General features: G+C 35.6%; 1 protein-coding gene across 2 annotated transcripts in view; it reads left to right on the forward strand.

The window, feature by feature from the left end:
• Positions 1-2,474, forward strand: part of LOC144960029 (uncharacterized) — a 69,281-nt gene extending 66,807 nt beyond the window's left edge. For both annotated transcript variants that reach the window (XM_078892973.1, XM_078892974.1), the window contains exons 8-9: positions 625-726; positions 1,924-2,474. In XM_078892973.1, coding sequence (XP_078749099.1) covers positions 625-726; positions 1,924-2,193 — 372 coding nt within the window. In that variant the 3' untranslated portion in view covers positions 2,194-2,474. The remainder of the gene's footprint in view (positions 1-624; positions 727-1,923) is intronic.
• Positions 2,475-12,500: the final 10,026 nt, after the last annotated feature.

Raw genomic sequence — 12,500 nt, forward strand, 5'->3', positions numbered from 1 at the left:
CACCCATAGTCTGTGACGTCACCGGTGGCAAAGTTATTAGAGAGAGAACGTCTTGTTGGTTGTGCGCATGCGTCTCTCGTCCTCGCTTCCGGTGAAGCGACACTTCAAAACCAACTTGACGTTTTCTCTGTAAGGTGACGTCCAATCAAGGGACGCTACTCTTCCGCTAATCTCATTCCCTATGACGGGGGGGGGGGGGGGGGGGGAGAAGATGAAGAAGAAGAAGAAGAAGAAAGCGAAAAAAGAAGGAGGAGGAGGAGGATCATTGAGCAGAAGAAGAGGAAGAGAAGATGGAGGTGGAAATGGGTAGAGGAGGAAGAGAAGGAGGAGGAGGAGGAGAATATGTGACCCATCGTCTAAAAACGGTATTATGTCGGAACGAACGAAATGCTTAGAAGCCGAATTAAATGTTAAAATGGTCAAAAATGTAAATTGTTGGCATTAACACCCTAAAATCTGGTATCCATTCTCCTCAATAAATCGTATAAACTCAACACAAGTCTGATATTTCTGGCTATAAATTCAATTTTCAACATCTTAACTATCCCGACTTAATACCGTTTTGAGGCAAAGGGTCAAATATGAACACACTCTATACTATGTGACCAAATTGTCTTTCCCTAGGCCGTGGAGTACGCCAAGTCAGTCCCCAAACCCACAGTCAAGCCAAGACCCACAGAATACAACAACTATGAATTGGCTTCGGAGAAATCACCCATTGCTAAAGTAATCTCCCTTTATTCGACTTTGTATTTATGTATATATATATATATATATATATATATATATATATATATATATATATATATATATATATATATATATATGTTTGCGGCTATGTGGTCTAGTGGTATGACACTCGCTTTCGGATCGGAAGGTCCTGGTTTCAAGCCTCGTTCACCCGGTGCATAGTTGAGTCCATGGAAAAGATTCTTTACTCATATTCTCTCACCTTACTCAGTTGTAAAATGAGTACCTGGCCGTCAACAGCGTTGTCTCTGTCAAAAACAAAATTGTAATATCGCCTAACAGGCGTCATGTCTCGTTCTACATGCTACGTGTTGCTATTGGTCAGGGACCCTTTGTAAAGCGCTTTGAGCACGTTTAGTGGATATTGCGCTATAGAAAAGCTCAATTTTAATATATATATATATATAAACGGCTTGTGGTATGACACTCGATTTCGGATCGGAAGGTCCTGGGTTCGAGCCTTGCACTCAGTGCATAATTGAGTTGTTGGAAAAGGCTCTTTACTCACATTCTCTCACCGTACTAAGGCGTAAAATGAGTACCTGGTCGTTAACAGCGCTGTCTTTGTCCGAAAAATTGTATTATCGCCTAACAGGCATTATGTCCCGTCTTACACGTTAAATGTTGCTGTTGACCAGGGACCCCTTGTAAAGTGCTTTGAGCACATTTACTGGATATTGCGCTATATAAAGCTCAATTTTTTTTTTTAATTCATATGGGTATCTACTTATACATGATGTTTGTGTAGCATGACAAGCTTTCCAAAACAAAGTTTTTCCCCAAAAGATTTGTGATGTAAACGTTTTCTGATTAATAAAAATGTTCATTGTATCTTAACAAATGAGACAATTTTCCTGTAGTTGGTAAGTAAAGGGAAGAGACATGAAGCCTGTTAGGCGATAAAACAGCTTTAAATAGTCTGTTCTGCAAAAAAATCTGTTATGTCTCATTTTTAACTCGTTCCGATGAAAACAGTGACCTTTTTTATGTTAATACCAATTTATAACAACAAGAGATGAAGTGAGTAGAAAAAGTGCCAGAAGACAATAGAGTATAAAAAATTGTTCGTGGCGGTGATGGGGTTTGAACCTGCGACCTATTGAGTCATTATACTAATTTTTAAAAACTGTGGGCTGTAAATAATTAATCTTTTTCTTTTAATTCTTATTTCAGGTGCACAATAACAACAACAACAAGAAAGCACCTGGTGGTGCCAAGACAGGGGCGAAAGACTCCTCGCAGATGTCGTCTCCCACCCACAGCCATGCCGGGAGAGGAGGAGGCGGGGGAGGAGGTGGAGGAGGAGTCAAAGACAAGGATATAGAGGAATTGGATCTGGCCAGGATGAGGCAGCGATACGAGGAGGATAAACAAAACGAGGCGATGATTAGGAGAAATAACGGATCAGGAGCTGGGACGAGGGGCTACTATGGGGATAGCTAGTGGTGGGGGGGAGAGAGGGGGAGAGAGAGAGAGAGAGAGAGAGAGAGGGAGAGAGAGAGAGAGAGAGAGAGAGAGAGAGAGAGAGAGAGAGAGAAAGAAAATGGAATTGATAAATCAAAATTGAATTTGATAAATATATCTTACTATTTCCTTGCCCCCTATAATTTTTAACACAAGGTCCACATTCAGGTCATGGCATAATTTTGTCTATAGATCAACATTTGATTTCAGGATCTTCATTTAACTCACTCAATCCTAGAGATTTTTGCTACTTTTCAAAATTGGAAAAAATGTATTAAAAATGAGCATGTCGGATAGAAAGTTTTATTCAACTATCATTAACATGTAAAAGCTAAAAACATTAGCTTTGATACTACGACTACGACTATAATTTGTCTCAGAAATGTGTAATAAAAATAGGCATGGGGTAAAAGTAACCCGGGTAAACTACGGATATAGTCGGTGTTAGGGTTGAGTGAGTTAACCCTTCTGACGACCGATCAAATTCCCCCCAAGGGGTGTTTACAGTAATTTACTAGATTCTTACACACTCTTGGGATATAAGCCAAAATGTGTGCAGGAATCTTGAGGGTGTCGAAATGCGTTCCTCATGGGAGGTAACCCATACAGTCTGTCACCCAGCAGCTCCATCGTGTCGTATTGCAAGGTGTAATGGAATTCAGCACGCTAGAATACCAGCGACAACTGTAGTCCCTTTACGTATGAAATAAAATAATATAAAATAAAATCCCCTTTATTCATCCCCATGGGGAAATTTGTCTTTAGGGTCAATTCCAAGGGAAGACTAGAATAACCCAGACGTTAGCCGTAGAGCAACACTGCAAATTGAGCAAGGGCGATGTGACTTGCTCAAGGCTGCACAGCGCAGCAGCGGGTGATCGAACTCAGTACCTTTCGGGTACGAGGCAAAGACCTTACCGCTGAGCCACGCTGCCCCTTATCTCGGCAAAAACTCTCAAACCTGGGACTTTCCGAAGGATATCATGTCATCTTTTATGTTGCCCAATCTTACACCCATTCATTCCAGCATATTATATTTTATATTTCCCTGAAGTTTTTCCTCATGTTCTCCTTGTTTTCTGTGTCATAAAAGTGTGCAGAGATCTGAATTTATATTCTATCGTATCACCTATGTATTATTTATATATATATTTATATGTGTGGAAAACTTGTATAATGCATTCACGTATTAAGCAACTGATCTGTGATATCCGAGTACAAAACATAATACAGGCGCGTCTCTCTAATCCGGAATCCACAATCTGGAACTGGATGCATCCATTATCCGGACAGGGTGCCCGGGGGGGACGGATTACATTTTTTTTTCTCTTATTTATTTATTGTACACTTTAGAGACTGTTTCCACTATCTGGATATCTCAAAATGCTGAGAATGGCGTACCTGCCTACTTTTACGGATCGGATCATCCGTAATTGTTACGGATATTAGGTAACAATTTCGGACATATGGAAGTGGAAGAATTATTACGGATTTTGATTTCACAGAAATTTGGTCGTAGTATTAAAGAAAAAAAAAAACAATAATTCTTTTTTCTTTTATGTTCCCGCAGTCATCAAAAAAGAAATGAAAAATGTTCCCTTAAAGTTATAAAGGCTACTGCTCAGTTCACACCCATGAAAGCTTAGCCAATTGCCAGCTCGTAATGGTGGAGGTCAACAACATTTATTTGACGTATTATTTGACGGTTGTAGATACGCAGTATTTTTTTCTTTGTTGTTGTTGTTGTTGTTGTTGTTGTTGTTGTTGTTGTTGTTGTTGTTGTTGTTGTTGTTAATTGGTGGAGTATGACTAAAATTGTACCATTTATTACTGATGAATTTTGTGTTGGCTACAGATTTTGAAATGTTCAAGTAGACAGGTATGGAATGGAGGTGTTTGGATTGGAGAGACGTGAACTGTTATCTGTACAAGTACTACATTCTGTTACGTAAGAGATCCCCATCTATATATCCAACAGTGCTGATGGTTTTCATTGGATCCGCAGAAATCTGCGATTTTGGAGTCCAGAGGAGGAATTTCCTCCTTTTAAAGATTACATTTTCTCGAAACAATGTGCTAGCAATGAGAGAGTTGATGTGTGGTGGAAAACACAGGTGCAGTTTCCCACTGTCCAGAAGTTAGCTAGAATATCAATGATAGTCTATCATCTCAATTGCTCTAAAAGTGGGGTTTAGTGCAGTAAAAATGGGGCAATTGTTCAACATTTTCCTACTTTTTCACTTTTTGTCACCATCAGCACTGATCTAAGGATCATAATATAGATTTGTAACAAAACGCTGAGTTCAGAGTTACTGTAATCAAGTTAGTGACAACGCTTGTGGTTTAACTTCAGTGTTGATTGGGATATATTGGCATTGAGTCCTTTTAAAAGGCTCTTTATTCACATTCTCTCTCTGTACTCGGATGTAAAATGAGTAGCTGGCCGTTAACAGCCTTATCCTGATAGGAAAAAAAACAAAAAAACTGTTATATCGCCTAACAGGCATCATGTCTCTTTCCACGTGTTAAGTGTTGCTTTTGACTTGGGATGACTTGTAAAGTGCTTTGAGTTTGAGCATGTTTAATGGATAATGCGCTTTATAAATGCTCCATTTTATTGTCTATTTAAGTTCACCCATCGTAAACATGAAATGAAATTGATGTTTTCATAGAAATTTGTAAATCTGTCGTGCATGAGGACTGTTATTCTTAAAGCATTTATCAGCTATTTCTTCCAATCAATTCTAATGCTCTCCAAATGTGTTGTACGTACTTGTGGCACTGACTGTATCGAATAGTCTAAATAACTTTTTGTCTGTCCCATCTGGATACTCACTCAGCAGTGATCGGGTAGCTGGGTCTATTAGATCTGGAAGAAAGTACTTTGAAATAGAACAGCGTCCTATCCGAATGATAGCAGGCAATTGCTATTGTCCGTTTCACGCTCTGTAAATGTGTGGCCAAAAAGCTCTGAAAGTAAGACGATGAGGAGATGAAAGTTAAGGAATTCATTCGAGGTCGACTTGATTTTTTTGGGATGGTTTTTATTTTCTTGTATTTTTCTTACTTGCTTTGTCTGGCACCTTTCATACACACTTGTTATATTTAGTTCTTCATTGAAAGTGAATAGTCTATTTGGCAAAAAATCTGTTATCAGTGCTGATGATTTTCCTCGGATCCACGGAAAGCCGCGACTTTTGTGTCAGAGGAGGAATTTCATCCTTTAAAAAAAGACATTTTCCTCTATCAAATTTTCTGGCTTTGAGAGATTTGATGTGTGGTGGAACAAACTGGTGCAGCTTCCCCACTATCCAGAAGATAGCTAGAGTAATTTATCATCTCAATGGCTCTAAAAGTGGGGGTTAGTGAAGTAAACATGCGGGGGGTTAGTGAAGTAAACATGCGGGGGGTTAGTGAAGTAAACATGCGGGGGGTTAGTGAAGTAAACATGCGGGGGGTTAGTGAAGTAAACATGCGGGGGGTTAGTGAAGTAAAAATGCGGGGGGTTAGTGAAGTAAACATGCGGGGGGTTAGGGAAGTAAACATGCGGGGGGTTAGTGAAGTAAACATGCGGGGGTTAGTGAAGTAAACATGCGGGGGGTTAGTGAAGTAAACATGCGGGGGGTTAGTGAAGTAAACATGCGGGGGGTTAGTGAAGTAAACATGCGGGGGGTTAGTGAAGTCAACATGCGGGGGGTTAGTGAAGTAAACATGCGGCGTAAAAAAGACATTCATAATTTTCCTCCTTTTTGTCACCATCAGCACTGTGTTATGTCTCATTTTTAAATCGTTCCGATGAAAACAGTGACTTTTTTATGTTAAAACCAATTTATAACAAAAAGAGATGAAGGGAGTAGAAAAGTGCCAGAAGACACTAGAGAATAAAAACTTTTTCGCGGCGGTGATGGGGCTTGAACCTGCGACCTTATTGAGTCATTATACCAATTTCTAACAACTGTGGGCTATAAATAATTAATTTAAAAACAAGAACAACAACAAAAATTAAACATAACAGCTTCGAAAAAGAACAAAATACAAAACACAAATCGTTTCAGGCTCAAAACCCTTCACCCACCAATAACAACAACAACAACAACAACAAACCCCAGTAAAATCATTAAATCATGATTTAGAATTCAGACCGACAGTGTGATATAATAATAAATAAACCCAGGATTGTCACAATATTATGCGTCTAAATAAATCGCAGCATGAAATCTATAACTATAAATCTTAATTTGCAAAGTTATTTTAAGTTGTTTGTTTTTGTTTGTTTTTTTTTTTGTTTTTTTTTGTTTTTTTTTGTTTTTTTACACAATGCCATTCCAACTTTGGATTTTTACTACTTGTTTGTTGTTTGTTTTGGGGTTTTGTTTTTTTTTCTTTTTTCGTAATATTATATACACACATATTTATTTATTTTTGAATTTCATTTTATTTTATTTATCATAGAGGTGTCATTTTATCATAAACACAATTTTCCAGTTTCCAGTTTTATAAAAGGTATCCAATCCATGCTCAATATCCGTTCTTTTATATCAAAGTTAGTTTGTATTTTTTTTTTTAAATATATATATATATATTTTCTACGTATCCAATTTGTCCAAAAGTTTAATGTCGATACGGTTTACATTCCAAAAAGTTTGTTTGTTTTTTTTAGAAAAAAAAAGAAAAGAATTAAAATAAAAATTTTAAAATTGAATGAGTGATCTTGGCGACTGACAGAGGAGAAGATGTGATTTTGGGCTGAAAGAAATTGTGAAATGTAAAAATCCTATTAATTTATCAGTATCAGTCATTTTATTATCCATCTTAAAAGTATTATGTGGTCATGTATTTGTTGATTATCATGTTTTTGTTGTTGTTATTATTATTATTATTATTATTATTATTATTATTATTATTATTATTATTATTATTATTATTATTATTATTATTATTATTATTATTATTATTATTATTATTATTATTATTATTATTATTTTTATTATTACTTTTATTATTATTATTATTATTATTATTATTATTATTATTATTATTATTATTATTATTATATATTATTATTATTATTATTATTATTATTATTATTATTATTATTATTATTATTATTATTATTATTATTATTATTATTATTATTATTATTATTATTGTTATTATTATTACTATTATCATTATTAACATCACTTTGTCATAAAATCATTAACCTCATTATTGTTACCATCATCATCATTACCATTTTAACACCATTATTACAGCCTGTAACTTACCCCCAATTGGTCTCAATATCAGTGTATAATGAATATATATATTTATTTCAACATAACGGTTATGTATAACAATAATAATAATTATAGGTATAAGAATTCTGAAATGTATTCTCTAATTTTTTAAAATTCCCCATCCATTCATTTATTTTCATTTAAGTTGTACTCCGGGGTGAAATTTCATACCTAAAGGATAAAAAAAGACAGTATTATTATGTTTTAAAATAATTTTTGATTAAAAAATTTTCAACAACAACAAAAAAAGGATATATTAAAAAACAAATAATTAAAATTGAGCTTTATATAGCGCAATATCCACTAAATGTGCTCAAAGCGCTTTACAAGGGGTCGCTGGTCAACAGCAACATTTAACTGTAGGACAGGACATGACGCCTGTTAGGCGATATTACAATTTGCAATTATGATTAGGATGGAGCCATTGAGAGAAACCTGGGGGCCCCAATAGCTCAGTTGAAAGAGCACTCGATTCACAAACAAAGGGACTGTGATCGATTCCCAGGTGAAGTCTAAATAACTTTTGTCTGCGTGATCGGGTAGCTGGGTCTATTAGATCTGGAAGAAAGTACTTTGAAATAGAACAGCGTCCTATCCGAATGATAGCAGGCAATTGCTATTGTCCGTTTCACGCTATGTAAATGTGAGATAAACTTCGGCTCCTTAGGCCTAGTGGCTCTGAAAGTAAGACGACGACGAGATGAAAGTTAAATCTTCTCACCCTCAAGGAATTTTGAAATTAATATTTCATTCACCGTACACTGAGTTTTCTCTTTTATAAATATCAAATTGACAAACATTTAGGGAGGAGCAGGCACTGGTGTAAGATGATAAAGATCTGAAAAAGTGTGAATGAAACAGTGGCAGACAAAGCAAGAAAGAAGAATTAATTTGTTTATTGCACACGCGCATTGGAATTCGAGTCCAAATAGCCACGGGGAGACTTTTCAGACCCGAGTCCGAATAGCTACAGGAGACTATTCAGACCAGAGTCCGAATAGACACGGGGAGTCTATTCAGACTCAAGTCCGAATAGCCACGAGAGACTTTCAGACTCAAGTCCGAATAGCCATGAGAGACTATTCAGACTTAAGTCCGAAGAGCCACGGGGAGATTATTCAGACTCTAGTCCGAATAGCTGCAGCAGTCTTCTTTTTTTTAGTATCTTGTATTTTTCTTTCATGTTTTTTCGGGCACTGTTTCATTCACACTTCATCATAATTTTAACCCAAGTTTTCCCCTATGGTTTTCAATATAAGACGAAATCCCCTATTCTGTATTATTCCCTTTCCATCCAAATCATTTTGTATTTTTTTATGAACATGTGAATAATAATATAATTTGCACTCTAATTTCTGCCAATTAATTCATTAATTAATGTAGTTATAATAAATTATACATTATCACTTCACAACGTGAACAAATTGAATAAAATTCACTTTGTGAGGGTAAAAAAAAACGTTTTAAATTCTTGGTCTTTAATTTTTCATGCTTTTTGCTTTTACTTGCTTTTTAGGGTTTTACAGCGCTTGCAACACATTAAGGTTATAACAACGCCAGTGAAAAGGAAGAATATGGGATAGTAAAAAGTTCTAGAATTACAATTAAGGCATCCAAGAAAAGGTAAGACGAAGGGGAACTCAGAACAAATAGGAAACGGATGTAGATTCCAAGAGCACACTATCAAGGTACTTAATGTGAGAGTCTCATCCAGACACAAGCACAGGTCACCACGAAGAGGACCACACTCAAATGTTTACAAGTCATATATAATATGTAAACAAAACATATTAAAGTGCATAACAGACAGATGATTTACAAGACAAAAAATACCATCTCCCAAAACTCTAAAACTATACACTATTTTTAGCATGCCCAACGAGCTTGCAAGTACGTGTTATTGCACGCTAAAAAAAATATAGCGAGTTTAATAAATACAAAGAAATGAAAGAATACATTTATTCCACCCCTCCAAGTAAGATTATTAGATATTTTGTAACCAAATGGTATGGTATTAGTACTTCTATTCACCATAATTTGTATTTTTCTCCTTCTGCTTGAATGACAATTTGACCCAAAACTAAAAACGTTGGATTTGTATTCATGCGCACCAAAAAATTATTTATAATTACCAGTCAGCTATCTTTTAGTAATTTACACCTAATTTCACACCTATAACATGTGTGGAAACATTCTGCAATCTTTGAATAAAAATGTTTATTCAACGCGTTCAAAGCATTATTCAACGATGACGTATTTACTAAGAAATGATAGATAGGGTTTTCCATTGGGAAGGATGGAATAATAAATATTATATACAAATAAAAGGAAAAACAACACTTTGGGGTTTTTCAATTTTATTGATTTTTTTTCCTTATATAAAGACTCATAGTGTGTTTGAATTACCAGAGATCCTGTTTCTTTTGTTTGTTTTTAAGGGTTTTACGGCGCTTGCAACACATTAAGGTCATATCAGCACCAGTAAAAAGAAAATGGAAAAGTCAAAATATTCTAGATTTACAATCAAAGCACCCGAGAAAAAGTAAGACAAAGGGGAATTGGTTCAAATAGGGAACGGACGTAGAGTCCAAGAGCATGTCATCAATGTACACTTAGTTTGGGATCACCAAAAAGTCTCATCCAGACACCAGCACAAGTCCCCACTAAGAGGAATACACTCAAATGTTTACAAATAACGGAGAGATTATTTACAATGAAAAAAAAATTATCATCTCCCAAAACCATAACTATACATTCGACTGCTTCCCTCCCAGTCAAGGACTCCAGTCAGGGCTAGGACAAAACTAGTTAATCCCATTCCAAGACAAAGATAGAAAGCAACTCGGGAAAACAGATATAGGGGGATAGAAGACACAGGGTGACCTCCTGGCCACCATGGGAAGAGATCCTGTCAAGTAACGATTGATCTCCCATTTGACTTCGCTTGGGTGTTCATCGAATTAAGTATGGATAAAATTAGGAATGGGGAATAAAAAGAGTTTAAAACATCATCATGAAAAACAAAGCATGAGGTAAAACAGGTAAAAAGACATCATTATTATGATAATAATATTGAAAATAGTAATAATAATAATAATAATAATAATAATAATAATAACAAGCATGATAATAATAATAAGAAGAAGAAGAAGCATGATGATAATAATAATAATAATAATAATAATAATAATAATAATAATAATAAAATAAAGGTAACTATTTTTTCAATACATGAATGGAGAAAGAAAACAGGATATAGCATTATTAGTGTGTTAAAGTAAAAATAATAATATATCATTAAAACGCTTTTAAAATCACTGAGTAAATGAAGAAAACAGTAAAAACAAAAATATTGTGTTTATGTTTTTAAGGGTTTTACGGTGCTTGCAACACATTTAGGTCATATCAGCGCCAGTAAAAAGGAAGAAAATGGATAGTAAAAAGTTCTAGAATTACAATTAAAGCACCCAAGAAAAAGTAAGACAAAGGGGAACTGGGAACAAATAGGGATCAGATGTAGATTGCAAGAGCATACGACCAATGTACTTAGTTTGAGATCACCTATAAGTCTCATCCGGATACAAGCACAAAATCCAACAAAGAGGAATACACTCAAATGCTTAGATTATAAATTCAAAATAACAAATATAATAATACATAACGGAGAGATGATTTACAAGGAAAAAATATCATCTCCCAAAACAATAACTATGCATTTGACTGTTTCCCTCCCAGCTAGGACTCCGGCCAGGGCCATGACAAAACCAAGTAATCTCATTCCAAGACAAAGACGGAAAACAATTGAAAAACAGTTACAGGGGGATAGAAGACACAGAAAGTACCTCCCTGCCCACTATGGGAGGTAAGGATCCCCACCCAGAAACAATAGCTTTGATACCACGCCTATAATTTATCTCAGAAAAATGTAATAAATAGGCATGGGGTAAAAGTAACCTGGGTACACTACGGATATAGTCGGTGATAGGCTTGAGTGAGTTAACATGAATATTCAAACAGTTGTTGTGGAGATGAATTTTAGAAACGAATCAAAAATGCGTTTGTTTTGTTTGTTTTTTATTTATAACAAAAATATGTTGGGTTTTTTTTAAACAGGACACTAGAAGAAATGATGATGAGGAGGAGGAGGAGGATGATGATGATGGTGGTGGTGATGATGATGATGATGATGGTTGGTGATGATGGTGGTAGTGGTGGTGGTGATGGCAATAATGACTTTAAGGAACTTTAATTAAAGGAATCCACATTTATCTTCTATCTATTGTCCCACATGTCAATAATATTTTTAAAAGCAGATCTTTATATCAATGCCCATTCAAAGCGAATAACATCGAACCAAATATAAAACATTTACATTTTAAAACACGCCACTCAGTTATTAAGTCGGGAGGAACCATAGCCTGACCGTAGCCATCGTTAATTTATAGCCTGACACTGACCAAAAAATGACGTCAAAATGCCAGTCTTTGGCCACAAAAGAAAATAAATCGTGAGTTGTATTCAATAGTTCAACCAATGAAATAACTTGTTTCCATGAGCTCTACTAACGACAACTCACTAGACGGTGCACAAACCTTAAAAATGACGTCAAACTGCCAGTCCTAGAGGGTTCTAGTGTCAGGCTATATATGTTAACGATGGCTACGGCCTGATATTCAGGGCAAACGGGTGTTTGTGCTGATAATCTTTCAAGGAAGTCCCAGGTTTGAGAAATTTGACAAACTGACATAATAACATCTACATTCGCCATTACGCCACTCAGTTATAAAGTCAGGACGACCCGTAAGCCTTAGCTAACCTAAAGCCTGACACTCAGGGCAAACGGGTGTTTGTGTTCATAATTCTTTCACGGAAGTCCCAGGTTTGAGAGATTTGACAAACTGAAAGTTATTTTAATCGACGGATATTTGAAGGACTAGTTCTCTGGTCAAAATTGTTAGATACGTCATTATTGTCAGAGTAACAGAGATTATGCCGTAGATTTTCCGT

The sequence above is a fragment of the Berghia stephanieae genome, chromosome 14 (assembly GCF_034508935.2).
Source record: "Berghia stephanieae isolate SIO BIC M18660-M18661 chromosome 14, UCSD_Bste_1.3, whole genome shotgun sequence".
NCBI lineage: Eukaryota > Metazoa > Mollusca > Gastropoda > Nudibranchia > Aeolidiidae > Berghia > Berghia stephanieae.